The sequence below is a fragment of the Micromys minutus genome (genome assembly GCF_963924665.1).
Source record: "Micromys minutus genome assembly, chromosome: 5".
Classification (NCBI taxonomy): Eukaryota; Metazoa; Chordata; class Mammalia; order Rodentia; family Muridae; genus Micromys; species Micromys minutus.
In genome coordinates this window covers 49,233,108-49,249,466 of record NC_137974.1, presented here as the reverse complement: position 1 = coordinate 49,249,466, position 16,359 = coordinate 49,233,108, and the positions used below count along the sequence as shown (strand labels likewise).

Below are 16,359 nucleotides of genomic sequence, written 5' to 3'. Positions count from 1 at the left end.
CTCCACAGAGAAGCCGTGTCTCGGAAAACAAGCAAAAAATCGGAACCGCTTTGAAGGATCACATGACTTCACGGTGACACGCTGTCCTTTGACAGTGCCCTTCGTGAGCCACTGTGGCCCATAAACGCGTGGCAACTTACTAGTTTTATTGTGCTGCCTTTGTTTGAGACAGCGTCTCACTATTTAGCCCAGGCAGGCCTCAAACTCACAGAGATCCTCCTGCCTCTGCCTCCCGAGTGCTGGGATTAAAGGTGTGTTCCTTTGAAAGTGACATTTACTTATCTGTTGTGGAGAAGGGGTCTCCTATGTGTCACACGTGTGCAGAGGCTATATGACAATTTAGGGAGTTTCCTGCCTTCCCATGTGGGTTCCAGAGATTGAACTCGGTTCCTTGGGCTTGACATCAGGCGCTTCTCCCTACTGATCCCACAATTACTATTTTAATAAAGATTTACTTAAACATGTAAGAACGGCACTTGGGTGAACCCAGCTACATGTCTCAACCAAAGCCAAGTCAAACCAATCAGTAGTTATATTCATTTAATTCTTGGAGACAGGGTCTCATCCTTAGCCCAGGCTGCCCCTCAACGCATGAACTAGACTCTGCTAGTTGTGTAACATAAGAGGAAACTGAGGCCCAGAAAGGAAAAGTGATTAGCCTAAGCTCTCAATGGCGCCCTTTGCTCCATTGCTCTCTACCGCCCCCAGTGGAAAAGATGGGAGTAACAGTCTGCATGTTAGGGCTGCATCTCCTATGTAGTGTCTGCCTTGGTGTGATAAGAGCACACTCTTGGGAGAAACAGAGCTGCAAAGGGCAACAGGACAAGATCCCTTCCTCAAAGCGACTTCATCCCCTTCTGTGTAAGGCAACCTGGGCTGGCTTTCCGTAGGAGGCATGATAGCCCCGCAGTTGATAACTGTGAAAAGGTGCAGACTGTTAACCATGGCAATCCTGAGCATGGACTCCATCATCCGGGCCTCCTTTTCTCCTCCTGTCCCACCCCCAGTCCCTCCCCGACCAAGGATGGCCTACTCCATTCACTTCTGAAAACCAGCCTTACCGCCTGGTCTCCGGGTACACCGTTCCACCTAGCACGGAAAGTAAACCACCCCTTTCTGCTCTGACAGTTTCCACACCCAGTCACCCTGGCATCGCGCCTTTGGGAGAGTCTGTGGCTCCCTGAACTGAGGGATCCGGTTTATCCCCTGGAGCTACAGCAATCTGTCCCCAGGCCTGATCTCCGCTGACACCAGGAAGTGAGGAAGGCAGGAGGCGAGGCGGTGGTCATGCTAGCACTTAAGGAGACCTGGGTACCAGGTGGGGGCAGGGAGGACCAAAGGGTCCCACTGCTGCCTCCCATCTCCCTGTGTCTCCTCTATTCTTCCTATATATTTACCCTATTTTATTTTTCTCCCCCTTTTTAAAGATAAGGTCTCAGCGCAGGCTAGCCTCCAACTTACTGTGGTCAGAAATGATCTTGAATTCCTGATCCTCCTGCCTCTACCTCTCAAGTGTGTCTGCCACCATGCTTGGCATTCTCTCTTCTCTGTCTCTCATTTTTGTCTTTTTGTGACAAAGACTCGCTTTCCATTCCAAGGCAACCCAAAACTCACGGCAATGCCCCTGCCTCATCTTCCCTAATGGTCTGGCTTCACAGGCTGGGCTCCCTACTTTTCTGTCTCCAGTTCTGTGTCCACCTGGTATCCCCACCCCCACCCCTGGGCCGCCCCTCCCCCCGTTAGGTCTAGCAGGTGCAGCCCTGGGCTGGGTGCCCACGGCTGGCCTCCCGGATTTGTGTGGCAGATTCCTTTATCTGCGTCTGCAGCTGGGTCCTTATCTCGGGGTGGCAGGTCGGGAGCAGGGGGATTAGAGCAGCCAGGGCCAAGCGGGTGGCGAAGAGCTCAGTATTACAGAAGCTGCAGCGCCTGCAGGTGTGCGCGTGCGCAACACGGCCTGCGAGCAAGCCCGCCCACAGCCTCGCCCACTGCGCTAGGTCCCGTCCCTCCCCCTCCCAGCGCCGGAGCCACTGCCCAGGTGGCCCTCCTGATGCGTTTCCCACCTTCCTGACCTCGGAGGCCGCTGGGACCAGGCCTTCACCTCTGACCTCGTGCTGTCGATGGCGCCCAGGGGAACAGCTCCGGTCCTGTTTTTGCCATCCCAGCCTAGATCTGCAGCTTTACTCCTTCCTGCCGCCCACAGGCTGCTAGGGTCCCTGCTTAGCCTCGGTTTGTCCCTGACATCCCCACCCCCCAACAGAGTGTCAAGTGATGCAGAAGGCCCCTCCGCGACTCCCAAACTAGGTGTGACAGTCACCCCAAAGTCCCAGAACCCAATATTGGAAACCCTGAAGGCAAGAGCATGGGGATTTACAAGCCAGCCTGGGCTACAGAGCAAAGCCTTGTCAAAGACCAACCCAGGGTGATAGAATCACTGAAGCCTTGGATTCATCCCTAACACCTCAGAACCAGCCCTGAGAATCAGGAATTCAAGGTTGTCCTTGAATACATAGCAAGTTCGGGTCTCAAAATGAAACCCAAGCTAGAAAGGAGCCCCGAAGACAATCCTGACTTATAGGGGGTACCCAAGGCTGGGCCTGGAACACATTGTACAGATGGCTAAACTGGAGCTGGGTAATCTCTTTTATCTCAACACACACTGCTGCACGGTGCATGTGAAGTTAATAGTCATATCAGGTAGCCTAGGGGGATAGAGACACTGAGTTTCCAGCCACATCTAACCCCTCTGGGAGTTCCCTCGAGGGTCCATCCTCCAAACGTGAACCGAAGCCAATTCCTAGCAGTAAGATGGAAACTTCCTCACCAGCCAAGTTCATGTTTTGGCCAGAGACTGCCAGAGCCTTGGTCTAAGTCTCCACCCAAGAACAGAGCGCTTCCCCTTGGGATTGATGGCCTCCAGAAAGGTCGGGCCAGCTCTGGAGGTGGGGGGGGGGGGGGGAGATGAGTGGGCGGATAGGACCCTGACGTTCTGCAAAGTCCCCAAGACACAGCCTCTTGCTGTGTGACCTGGAGCCTGCTGCTTGTCTTCTCTGAACCTCGGTTTCCCAACCACCTGTCGGTTACCAAGCTGGTGGCAGGGCAGGCTGTGGCCCGCGTTGCTTGGAGATGCAGGATCAGATAGATACAGAAGGGGAATGAATTCCAGCACAAAGTGGGTGGAGGCTGCCATCATCTCTACATCTCTACGAGGGCCCCGCACCCTGGTTGAAATGGATCAAAGAAAGGAACTTCATATATATGTGCATCTTTGAACCTCAGTTTCCCCATGTCTAGGCTCTGATGGGACCCAGATGCCACCGCACATTTGATCCCCTGCTGTAGGAAGTTCAAATGTTGTTAATACCAGCTCCTGTCCTACACAGCCTGCATCTGAAACAAGAATCTAAACATAAAATACTGTAAACAAACAAGCCCAGCAGCCCTGAAGTCAGCAGTGTAGCCGGCTGTGACCCTTCTCCAAGGGGGGTGATATCAACCGGCTGGTCCCTTTAGCCAACAAGATCCCAGTGGGGGATCAGCCTCATTTTAGCTGGTGTAGAGAATTCTGGAAGAATTCTGACACTGTGTGTGTGTGTGTCTGTGTCTGTGTGTGTCCCAGTTCCCAGCTGAGGTGTGACTCACAGAGCATGACAGGGCATCTATCAGTTGCTGTCTGTCTAAAGGGGTGGCAGAATGTGTGGGTGATCTAGCAGGCTATTGGGATAGATGACACTTGTATTTCTGGTGTGACCACGTACAGTCCTGAGCAAGGGAGCCACTTTGTGTATCTGAGGCTGATGAGATTCCCTGTGTTTGTAACAAACCACGTGCCCCAGAAATGGGGTCATAGGTGGGTGCATGTTCTATGTCCCCACCTTTTGCTCCTGTCTCACCTGACAGTGTCAGCTCTACTCTTGTATTTCTATCCCAGAGGAAGAGCCCAGTCTTTCAAGTTGCTGTTGCCAGGACAACCGTTTTATGAGTGTCCACATGGTGGGCACATGTGTGTGTCCTGCTCCCCATGTGTTTGCCTGCCCCACCCCCAGTCACGGCTGGGCCGGGTGAGCAGAGGTGGCCACAAAACGGCTGGTGACAGCTTCATGGGGGCTGGCCCAGTAGGGGTGGTCTCTGGCTAGCTCTGTGTGCAAGGAGGCCCTGGCCTCCCACGTCAGCCCCCCACGTGTGTCATGTGTGTGCCTGTAGGAGCTGTGGAGGTTTCTTGCACATGCTGTGTGTATCTGTGCGGGCCTTTGCCCCAGTGGCAGGTGTGATAGAGACAGGGAGCAGCTATATTGTTTGTGTGTATTGCCTGATGTGGGTCTGTGTGTGTATCATCCAGCACATTGAGTGTGTGTGCAGGAGCCTCAGGGAAGATCCTCTGTGTGAAAGTCAGTGTGCCTCTGGTATGTACAGGGCCTACATTTAAGTGTCCTGCTGTCAAAGCTCTGTGTGTGCTAGCACGTGCTCACCAGCTGTCTAGTTCTGAGTGACAACAGAGATGACAAATCCTGAATGTCTGTCTCCCTGTGCCAGGCCCTCACCCCATCACTCTGTGTGTGCCAAGCTTTTATCCCATCTCCTTTATGGCATACCCTCATTCCACCTCTCCTGTGTCAGGCCCTCACCTGTCTCCCATGCCAAGCCCTTATCCATCTCTCTGAAACCCCTACCCCACACCATCTTCCCCATTTTCCCCGTGCCACACCTTTGCCCAATCTCCCCCTCCCATATTCCAGTCCCATTTCCCTGTCCCCCTACCCACTCATGCACACCCTGATCCTATCCTCTACCTCACCCCTGCCATACCCTGGGCCCTGGGAAGACACAGGCACAGGTAGGAATCAGCTGCCTCAGATCTCTGACAGGAGACTTTCAGAGTCTGCTGTTCTGACCCCTCTGAGTCAAATAAACCCCGTATTACCAACTACACCGGACATGCACTTGAACACAAACTCTACCGGCATCGGGGCTCCCCAGTGCGGGCCCTTGGGAAGAGGTGGGGTTACTTGGGGGATTGGTCCTGAAAAGGCTTCTAGAAAATATGGAACTTAAATCAGGGGCAGGTGTCAGCCAAGGGAGCTGAGGAGGAGCTGGGGAGGGATGTTGAGGACTGAGTCTGGTTTCTCAGCAACTAGGCATGGTGGGGCGGAGCCAAGCCGGTCTCGCCCCACCCACCGCGCCTCTGAGTGATCCCCTCGAGCTCCGCTGGGGGGCGCTTGCGGATCGCAGACGGCAGAGGAGTAGGGTGTGGTGGGTTTGAGTGATCAAGTCCCAGGTGGAGTGCTTTTGGGAGGAAAGTCATCTGTGAGAAACGGCCCCATGCTCCACCCCACGGTGCTCTAAGGGGCAGGATGGTAGGAAGAGTTGATGGGCTTAGTTCACTGCGGACAGCAGGATCTTCAATCCTACATAATCTAGGGCGTCTGAGAAGAGACTGAACTCGGTTTCCCTGAAAGGTTTTCTTGGAGCGGACAGAGTGGGCTTAGGGGTGGGAAGGACTTTTGAGGGGACCATGGGCGAATGCATGGTCCTTTTCCTGACCTTTGGTTGGGAAAGAGGGTCACGGGGTGTCTTGGGATTCTTAGATGGCTTCAGAGCGCCTGGAACAACAATGAGGGGGGCGATGCTGTACAGGTTCTCTCTCGCTGATAGTTTAGGGGAGCTAGATGGGAAGTGGGGACATGGGGCAAGAATGTGCAAAGTTAGCGAGGACTAGATTCGGGGTGCAAAGTCTTGGATAAAGGAGAGTCCCGAGGAGGACCGATTGACTGATAGATCAGTGTGGCTGTTTAGGGCCTCCCAGGTTCCTGCCACCTGCTCTCCTGGAGCGCCCCTACAGTTGTGGGCAGGACGAGGGCGGCTCCCGAGCCCGGGAAACCCTACGCCACGCCCACGTTCACGCCTCCAAAAAGGCCACGCCCCCTCAAGCTCAGCCGGCCTGAGGTGCGCGGCGGGAGCGGAGGGAGAGCGCGCGGTGGCTTCGTCCGTGCGCCCTGCGCCCGGCGCTCCTCGCGTGGCCCTGCGTCCTGAGCGCGCTCCAGCCTCCCACGCGTGCCGACCCGGGGTGCACTGAGCCCGGCGAGCCCTGGGAAGACAGAGAGAGAGCGGCCAGGGGGGGAACCCCATGGCCCGGCCCGTGTCCCGCACCCTGTGCGGTGGCCTCCTCCGGCACGGGGTCCCCGGGTCGCCTCCGGTCCCCGCGATCCGGATGGAGCACGCAGTGGCTGGGGCCGGGCCGGGCTCGGGTGGCCGGAGGAGTCACCACTGACCGGGTCATCTGGAGCCCGCGACAGGTAAGCGGAGTCCTGGGGTGCAGTGCGGGGGGGGGGTTCCCCAAGGCCCCCTCCCAGGTAACTGCTGGGCTCCGTACCCGACGGGCTGCGCTCTGGGCTCCTACGACCCCCGGTGCCTGTGGAAGGCTGCTGGACCTGTGGGCCCCCATGAGCGCCCCGTCGGTCAAAGAGAATGGAGTAGCAGGACTTCATGATCACAGGAAACCCTGGGAGGGGGCCCAGCCGCGCGCAGACCTGTGGCGCACAGAAGTAAACAGTCAGGGGCGCGTTCCCTGCGCTCCCAGGGACACCGTGTCCTCCCCGGTAAGGGCCGGGTCACTGGGCTCCTGAATCGCAGTTCAGCCACAAGAGGGCGTGGGGCTCTTTGGAGGAGGGGGGGTCCCTTAAGGGCAAAGCTCAGATTAGAAACGGGGGTGTGTTCCCCACTTTCCGAGTTCTTGTTCCAGATTATCCCCAGATAACTCCGTTTATGGGTGAGAAGTCACTAGGCCCACCCAAGGTTGCTGCAGAGAGTGGGCAGACTTCAGGTGGGACCGGAGACAAGAAATCCTGAAGCCCAGGGTAGATGCTGAGATGGGAGTGTGTGTGTGTGTGTGTGTGTGTGTGTGTGTAGGTTACCACCTGCCTGGCTCACTGGGTCTGCTGGGAAACTTCGGAGTGGGGGGGGACTGGAACCCTGGGTTTCTGTCCCCCCACCGCCTTTGTGGGGCTTCACATACTTGGTGTTCTGGAACACCCTTTGTGTGTGTCAGCGCCCCAGGCTGAGGAAGCCCCATGGGGCGGGACTGGCAGGATGTCAGTAGCGGGTAGATTCCAGCCTGACCAGCTCACACCACCCCAGCCCCTAGCCCAGCCCGGCGGACAATCCCTCCCACTCTTTCATCCACTTTTTCATCGGGGACTGGGTCCTGAGCTTGCTGCAAGGCCCTGTGCAACCACAAAGGGCTGACTGTACCAGGGAGTGAGAAATGCCCCCCTCAGCCGGGTACACCCCATCAACCAGCTGGGTACTTCACCCCAGCTGGGCACCCTGTCCTGAAAATGCCACCATCCTGTTCTCAGAACTAAATAAAAACAAAATCACAGAAACTGGGAGTCAGGCAGGCACCCCCCAACACACAAAAAAACAAAAAACAAACAAAAAGAAAACCCTAACAAACATAAAAGCCAGAGATGTTTCCGACAAATGTTTGCCAGTGGGCAGTGTCTTAGAGACAGACATTGGCATCCACGAACGTGGGACACAGGAACCCGTGTGACTAGGTCCCAGGAGCAGAGACTCTGAAGGAGTAGGAGATTCAGGGAAGACTTCCTGGAGGAGGGGCATTGTAGTTGGGGCTGGGCAGGATGAATAGGAGTTTTGTAAGTGGGAAAAGGAAGGGACAGCGCTGGGCTTATTTGGTGGCGGGTGGGGAGAGAATGTTCTGGAAGGTTGACAGAAGAAGTGTGGGGAACAGGTGGGGTGCCTCGGCCTGTTGTCACAGCTACTCAGGATCTAGAGGCAGGAGCATCAGGGGTTCAAGGTCAGCCTTGGCTACATAGGGTCCAGCCTGGGTCCCTGACTCAAAAGAGGGATGAGAGCAAAGTTACAAATAAGTCACTGAGACTGGACCAGGGTGGAAGCCCTTGCACTTGCCTCGCGCTCACACATATATTTAAAATAATGAAAAGGAGTCTTATAAAAGGCCAATAAATAAACAGAATAAAGAAAAGGAAAGTGCCAGACCACCTAGACTCCCAGCTTCCGTCTGGGAAAACTAAGGCCCAGATGGGCTTTCATCTCCCATCTGGGGAAACTGAGGCTCACACAGGCTCCCAGCTCTCCTCTGGGGAACTGAGGTTCGGAGAACAGACACCTTTATCTAGGACCCGAGACCAAACTTTGAATTTGGAAAGGACAGCAAGGCAAGTACCCTCCTTCCCCACCCAGTTACTGCTGCACCCAGGTCCTGCCTCAGTTTCCCTTCCAAGCCAGATGGTCAGGACTCGGGTGGGAGGGGTAACTCTTCCCAGCTGTCCTCGGGGTCCCCCGCCAGCAGCTCAGCCCGAATTAGCCAGATCCAGTTTTGCACAGTGGACCTCCAGCTCCCAGCTAGCCCCGGGGCAGGCTCGCGCTGCTGTGCTGTGTGTCCTGCCTGGCGTGGGGTGGGGAGGGAGGCGGAGGGAACAGAGAAAAGGTAAACCGGAAAGGGGCTTCCCAGCAGAGGCTGCAGAGTCGCGGGGTCCACCCCTCCCTCACTTTAAATCCATCTGCTGAGCCACCGCTGCCTAAAGATGTATGGAGACAGGGTAGCTAAGCTGACAGTTGCCCTCTGACTTACGCACGCAGGCATGCTGCGGCGTGTGCTCCCACAGACACACATGTGGAAATAAGATGAAATCTCTTAGAAGTGTAGTGGGCATTGGAATTGGGGCTTTGAGGTATGAGCAGGAGTTTGGCCTCTCCGGCATCACTTGGGCTCTAGAGGTGCAGCAATCCTGGGGTTCTTGCTCCTTCTCTTGACTGGGAGGGAGAGGGTGTTTTTCCCCCTAAACCCATCAAACCCCAAATGCCTCCCCAGGCCACGGCCCCCACAGCTCATCGGAACCAGCTGTGCTCTGCAGATGTTGTTGCTTTGCCCCCAGATGTGCGTCCCGCCAGCGGGTGGGGCCCTCAGAAGGAGGTGAAGACCCAGGCTCCAGGAGGCCTCAGTTTCCCCATCTGGAACCACTAAGAACCCATAGACTGTCTGGGAAAACCTGTTAGCGGTGGTGGGAAAACTGAGGCAAGGACTCTGGAAAGTATAGGTTTGGGAGTTTCTTGTCCCCCTTTGCCCCCATGATTTTCTAGAATTGAATGATCCTCAAAGCACAAGCAGTAGCACACCAGCACTCAGGAGGTGGAGCCAGGAGTGCGGGGGCATCCTCAGCTACATACATGGGAGACCCCATGGGTCACAAGGAGTGAGCACAGATTCAGAAAACGGAAGTTCAGTGCCCCACTCACCGCACCCTCTCAGGTGGCAGGGAAAACTAAGTCAGGGGGAACAGCAGCAGGGGTGGAACGGTTGTCATAGAGACTGGGCAAGGCAACGCTCCTGGTCCTAGTGGAGGGACCAAGCTTTGAAGGATGAATAGGAGTTTGTGGCTGCTGCGGTTAGGGCTCAATTCCAGGCCCTGGCTACTAGCCAGTCAGCGTCACGGTGCCCGGGCATGCGCACACCTCCTCTGCATATACGAGTGGGTCTGCTGGACATAACTGCAGATGGGGAAACTAAGGCTGGAAGGAGGTAGGAACAGGAGAATGTGACCCTAGGCAGGACGCTTGCCAGGATGTGGTGACCCTTGGCCCCTCTCCAGGGGCCTCTGCGCACCTACATCACCCCCCCAGGATACCCTCCCCTTGCGTGCCAGACACAAACCAGTCGGGTGACCCCAGACAGAGGGGCCATTGTTCATGGATTCAGAACTCAGCTGGGGGTGCGCCATCGGAGACCACTGGGTGGGTGCAACCGGGCCACCCTGGGTACTGGTATTTCCGCTGCCACACTTCCTCAAAGAGACCAGAGGAGAAACTGAGGCACTGCCTCCAGAGGCGCAATAAGGCACAGACCTTGGGTGTGAGGGCCGTCATGCCAGGAGAGCTGACTCCAGGGCTGCAGACACGGAGGACTCGAGTTTGGTTTCCCCATCACTCCGTCCCGAGGACCCCCACGTCCCCTCCTGGTCTCCATGAACAGAGCACAAGTGTGGTGCAAGGTCCCAGCAGTCATGTGACTTGGACTTGAGTTGAATTCACAGAGAAGTTTGGGCAAACCATCGGCGCCCAATAAATGTCCAACAAGAACAAATGAACGCACGGTATACTGGGACAGTGAACAACGGAGTCTTGAAACCTCAGTGTACAGTTGGCGCTCAATAACCAAGCAGGGCGGGGGCTGCAGTGGGGAAGGAGGGTCAGAGCGCAGGGTTAGTATCTTACACACAGAGTTTCAGACCAGCCTGGGCTAAATCTCAAAAGGAAAAAAAAAGTTAGCCAAACCGGATGCTGCTGACCATGGTGAACCTCTGCCTGCTCAGTGCCTCAGTTTCCCAAATGACTCCTGTGTACTCAGCGTCAGGCGTGGTACATACTGTTACCTTTATGTTGGGGCCATGCAAATTGAATGCAAATGTCTTCCAAGCCACAGTGAACTGAGTAAGATAGGGGGTGGTCTAGCCTCAGGAAACATGGGCCCAGTGTGAGGGTGATTAGAAACATACTGTGTGCAGTGACCAGAAGTACTAATAACCTGATGGAAGTACAGCCTGGTAGGAGAAACTGAGACACACAGTAGGTCGCCAAGGGTAGAGCCCACTTCCTGCTCTTCTTGCCTGGGCCCCCTATCTACTAAAAGGACACGCCAAGCACCCTCAGCCTCAGGGCCCTTGCACCCATTACTGCCCCAAATGAAATGCTCACCACTGTGCCCTCACTGCACCCACCCCTACCCTGCAACTATCATCTCTCCGCAGGCCGAGGCCCAGGATGAGGCGCTGGAAGGCGGCGGCCCTGGTGTCGCTCATCTGCAGCTCCCTGCTGTCTGTCTGGATGTGCCAGGAGGGTCTGCTCTTGGGCCACCGCCTGGGACCCGCGCTCGCCCCCCTTCGACGCCCTCCACGCACCCTAGACGCTCGCATCGCCCGTCTGGCCCAGTGTAAGCCAGGGTAACTGGAGGGAGGCTTCCCAGTAGCGATGCCCTCCCGTGGGCGAAACCAAGGCTCAGGCGTGCAGAGTTGATCGGGGAAGCAGTAAACCCAACTCTGAACAGAGAGGGTGTGGCAGGCTGCACGTGGAACGCTGAGCCCCTTAGCTTTGGGGGTGTGGCTTCTTACTTGGTTTTTTTGAGACAGGGTCTCATGTTGCCCAAACCTGCCTCAAACTCAACCACAGGATGCCCCTGAAGTAATCTTCCTGCCTCCTGAACCCCCTCAGTTCTGCACACCCTTCAACTGCAGACAAGTGCGTGGGGAGGGGGAGGGAGCAATGGCAGCCACTGGGACTGCTGGAACCAGGATGTGGGTCCACGCCACGCAGGACCTACATGCGCAGCGCGGAGTAGCGCCCTCACGACCCAATTTCTTGTCTCCCTCCACAGATCGCGCTCTGCTACAGGGCGCCCCCGACGCGGTGGAGCTTCGAGAACTTTCTCCCTGGGCAGCCCGCGCCCCCGGGCCGCGCCGTCGAGCGGGTCCCCGGCGTCGGCGTGCACGACCAGGCACGCGGCCGTGTGGGCTGCGTGAGCTCGAGGTGCGTGTGAGTGAGCTGGGCCTGGGCTACACGTCGGATGAGACCGTGCTGTTCCGTTACTGCGCAGGCGCGTGCGAGGCGGCCGTACGCATCTATGACCTGGGCCTGCGGCGCCTGCGCCAGCGGAGACGCGTGCGCAAAGAGCGGGTACGGGCGCACCCGTGCTGCCGCCCGACGGCCTACGAGGACGAGGTGTCCTTCCTGGACGTACACAGCCGCTACCACACGCTGCAACAGCTGTCGGCGCGGGAGTGCGCGTGCGTGTGACGCTACCTCACACCCCGACCTGGGAAGGGGCCCTGCAGACTTTCGCGAGAACTGAATTCACATAAAGTGTGGGAACTCGCATGCCTCTGTCCATTCATGCTCTGCGGGAGGGCCAGGGTCTGAATGGGGGTTGCCCAGGGGAGACTGTGGTTCCTGGTGGCCTGGGAGAAAAGGGAAAATAGATGTGAACAAAGAACAGCAGTCATGGGAAATTGCCTTGCTGGATGAGCCCACGGAAAATGATGCACATGGCCATGTAGGCCTATAACCAAGGTGCTGGACAGACATACGGGGGACGCCCAGGATAGGCTTCAGGGTTCACCATCTGCCTTGGGATTTCTGTTGATGTGTGGAAACACCATAATCAAAAACCAAGTTGGGGGGAAAGTGTTTATTCAGCTTATAAATCCATATCACTGCCTCCCCAAAGGAGGTCAGGGCAGGAACCTGGAGACAGGAGCTGATGCAGAGGCTTGAAGGGTGCCCTTTACTGGCTTGCTCTGCCTGCTTTCTTATAGAACCCAGGGCCACCAACCAGGGATGGATGCACCACCCACAGTGGACTGAGCCCTCCCACTTCAATCACTAATTGAGAAAATGCCTAACAGCTGGATCTCATGGAACCATCTCCTCAACTGAAGCTCCTTTCTCAGTTGACTCTAGATTGTGTCAAGTTGACAAATCCAGGCACGACACCCTCTGTTGTTATACCACAGAGACAGGTGAGGGCTAGAGAAGCTGTTTGCTAGTTAGAAAACCAGCTGTCCTTACAAGAGGACCTTGGTTTGAATCTCAACACCCACATGGCAACTCATAGCCAGCGACTCAGCTCCAGAATGGCAGCCCCTTCTGTCCTTGGATACCACATGGCTATGGTGCAAACAAAACATGCACAGTCACAACACGTCCATCTTCTTTTTAAGAGAGAGTAAATACAGTGTAAGGAAGGAGAGAGTGGAAAACAATGATGCCCAGTGTGGTCGGCCAAGTTTGTTCTTCCAACCCTGGCTCATGATTTCTAGACCATGGGCTGTGCACTGACAAGCTTCCCTGAGGGCCTGTCATCTCTAGAGAACTGAAGCCATATCTCCTTCCCTAGCTAAAAATACCCAGTTCTCACTACTCACCTTCTCATGGGGACAGGTCTGGAGTGGGTGTAAGTCAGCCCTATCCAGCCCCACGCTGGCATCGGACAGTCATGGAAAGGTCTCCAAGGACCATGGTCCTGCATCTGTAAAACCTTAGCTGGACATGTAGGGATGGGCTATACCATACATAGGCAGGGGTTCAAGGGTTATGGCTTTGGTGTCACCTTGATGCCTGGCTGGCCTCAAGGGTGCCAGGGAGTGTTGGGTTCCCAGAGATTGGGATGGGGGCCTATGGGTTCCACAAAGGAGAACGAAAGGGTGATGTGTGACAAAACATTTACTGGGAAAATGCAACACAGACAAGCGCGGGCACGCGAGCGCACACACACACAAACACTTCCACATTCTCTATCCTAGTGAACACCACCAATGTCCAGTGTGCTGCCTGAGTTTTATTGGGGTCACTGACCGACATATGCATGAGGGGTCACGTACAGGAGCAGAAATGACTCGGGGACAGCTGCATCACCAAGGCATGAGTGACAGCTCAGAAAGCTGGGAACCTGATGCTCACCACACAGCCTACAGTCAGGGTGTCAGGATGCAGACCATCCTTTGCACTGTCTCAGGTGGTCTGAGCATCTTCCAGGCAGACTGGCTTCCTGAGCTCAGCTTTTATTGCTCACTCTGGCAGGGAGGGGCCTAGTGAAGCTGGTTGGTTTCAGGGACTTCCTGAAACTATTTTGTTTAACTTCCTGCTTAAGGAGCTTTCTGCAGATGAAATATTCCAATATCAGTTATGGGAGTGATTCCAGAAGTTCACAACTAAGAAGATACAGAGGTGAACAGAAGCACGAGAAATGTCCATCCGTTTGTATCAGTCATGTCACGCAGAGATCATGGGGCAAGGTGTGGTCAGGAGGGGTTCCTCAGCTCCCGCTGCCCTCTGTGCTACTTACTGGTTTGAGCATTCTGGAGCTCTTCCTGAGCCTCCCTACATTTCTTTGTGTCTGATAAAATCAGGGGCCTGACTGAATCCACTCAGACCTGCCCAGGGCCAGAAGGTACAAGCCTTACTGTCCCCCCAGGTACCACTGGCTCCCTGGGTCACACCAGCCCCAGGTTGGCACAACGGACACAGCTTGGTCACCTATGCTCTCTCACGCTCCCAGCATGCAGCAGGGAGTTTCTGTCAGCTCCTTCTTAGGAACTCCACCAGACACAGGTCCTGCCACATTTCTCTTTGAGGAATGCAGACAGACTTCCTTGTCTGTGTTGCTGATTGTTCATTTTGTCCTCTTTACCTGCCAGTCTAAGTCATGAGATCTTCCAAAGCCTTTCCCACTTCATAATGCTGTCGTTGTCGTCCTCCCCACAACCCCCAACAGACTCAGTGAAGCCACTAAAGATGCAGACCTGATCCGAGGTCCCCACTGGACTAGCCTTTCCTTTAACCTGCTATGAACACAGTCCTACCTGGCCCAATGAGCTGGGATTCAAACACAGATGGTTCCTCTTCTCCCTGGTTCCCTCTACAGCACCTGCCCCTCCTCTGTGTGAGCCCTGGGATGGAAATGATCCAGTGTCCCTAGTAGCACTGATAAGCCAGTCCCCTCAGGGGCTCATTCACTGTTTTAGGTCACAGCCTTTGCCTAAAGGTGGACTGGGAAGCCACATGGCTCTGTTTCCCTGTCTCCACAGCCCCCAGACTGCTGCCACCCACTCTCAGGAGCATGGCCTCAGACTTCCCTCAGTCCCATCAGTGCAGATGGTGAGCATACCGGAGTCACCACAGCTCTTTTTCTTCTGGCCTGAAACCTCAAGCAACACACACACACACACACACACATACACACTTCCACTCTCCCCAGGTAGGGAGTCTATGACAGTTCATTGGGGTCACTGACAGGCATATGTGTGATGGGTAACATACAGGAGCAGAAATGACTCAGGGACAGCTGCATCACCAAGGCATGAGTGACAGCTCAGAAAGCTGGGAACCTGATGCTCACCACACAGCCTACAGTCAGGGTGTCAGGATGCAGACCATCCTTTGCAGTGTCTCAGGTGGTCTGAGCATCTTCCAGGCAGACTGGCTTCCTGAGCTCAGCTTTTATTGCTCACTCTGGCGGGGGGGGGGGGTAGTGAAGCTGGTTGGTTTCAGGGACTTCCTAAAGCTGTTTTGTTTAACTTCTTTCTTAAGGACCTTACTGCAGGATGGAATATTTTGTCTAGAAGAAAAATTGCACCCAGCAAAGGGTGAGGCCATTTTGATCTCAGCTTGCTATAGTCCTGGGGTTTTCAGGGGTATGTGTCCCAGCCCAGGGCTACACTCTTCCCCTACATCAAGTCAGCAAGGCCTCCCAGGTTCCTGCAGGGATTCACAGTGCTGGCCCCAGCCCATGGGTGTTCTCTGTGTTGGAGCCAGGCTCCTGGCGGAGAGCTCTGTCCAACTGCTCACAGCCTTCTTGAGACAGGAGTAGTAAGGAGATGGATTTCCCACTCTGTTTCAAGAATCAGCTGATGTTGGCCAAAACACCAGAATCTTCATGTGCTATGGAAACCCCTCAGGGGCTGTTCCTGGCCTCAGTTTCTCCAGTGTGGTCAGACCGCAGAGCCTCAAGGTTGGTCTGGGAGTTCAAAGTTGTAGTCCTTGAGACTCCCTTGCCCAGGTGGGTGTGTGTCCCCGTACAAGGGGAAGCGGCCCCCACCCGGGCCTGCAGAGACCTTGGCTTCCTGTCTCCCACCCACTTCCAACATGCCAGCCGCAGAGTGGGGTGGAACCCACCAGGAGATGGAAACGTAAACAAAGTGTCTCCCACAGCCTCAGCTCTGCACCCAGGCTCAGGCACCACACCGGGCCACCCAGAAGGCTGAGCGTCCTGATTACACCCACTCCCAGTTTCTGTTGTTGCCAACGGTCTCCAGGAGCCCAGGATGGCCTCCAACTCCATGTAGAGGAGGATGGTGATGAAGCCCTGGGCTTCATGTCATCCTGCCCCATCTTACCGGTGCTGATGACAGTTATACCCCCTTGCTCTCAGCTGAGTGGGCACTGGGAACAGAACTCTCTTCCTGTGCACTTCCTCGGTGACGAAACACCCTCCTGAGCCTCAACCCTCAACCTGTTTACTGAGTGGCCCACCTAGTGTTTGAGGCAGCCTAGTTCCTCTCTCACCTCCACTCACCCTGAGCAGCCCACCTTCCTGGAATTCACCGCAGGGGACATCAGTTTTGAGGGATGGCAAAACTGGAAGCTGACTGATTAGTTTTGTGGATGTGCACAGAAGTAGAAAGCAGGAGCAGAGGCTTGTGATTGTTCTCCGGAGCTCTCCGCATGTTTTCAGGCAGGGTCTCTCACTGGCAATGCAGCTGCCAGTTCTGCAAGACCGAGTGGCCAGTGAGCCCAAGGATCTTTTCTCTAGCCCCAAGCATGGGGACCCAG

The 16,359-nt window shown here is 55.5% G+C and overlaps 1 protein-coding gene across 1 annotated transcript; it reads left to right on the top strand.

Annotated features, from left to right (window-relative positions):
* Nucleotides 1-5,946: 5,946 nt before the first annotated feature.
* Nucleotides 5,947-11,901, top strand: NRTN (neurturin). The gene is made up of 3 exons (XM_080917276.1): nucleotides 5,947-6,290; nucleotides 10,785-10,966; nucleotides 11,408-11,901. Exons 2-3 carry the CDS (start codon nucleotides 10,798-10,800, stop codon nucleotides 11,824-11,826), a joined length of 588 nt encoding a protein of 195 aa, XP_080773402.1. The 5' UTR covers nucleotides 5,947-6,290; nucleotides 10,785-10,797; the 3' UTR covers nucleotides 11,827-11,901.
* The last annotated feature ends 4,458 nt before the right edge of the window (nucleotides 11,902-16,359 follow it).

What these genes read in the sequence shown, in the direction of transcription:
- NRTN (XM_080917276.1), top strand. Translation starts at nt 10,798, where the DNA reads ATGAGGCGCTGGAAGGCGGCGGCCCTGGTGTCGCTCATCTGCAGCTCC. An exon ending in CATCGCCCGTCTGGCCCAGT is followed by an intron (nt 10,967 to 11,407) that starts GTAAGCCAGGGT and finishes CTCCCTCCACAG; the next exon opens with ATCGCGCTCTGCTACAGGGC.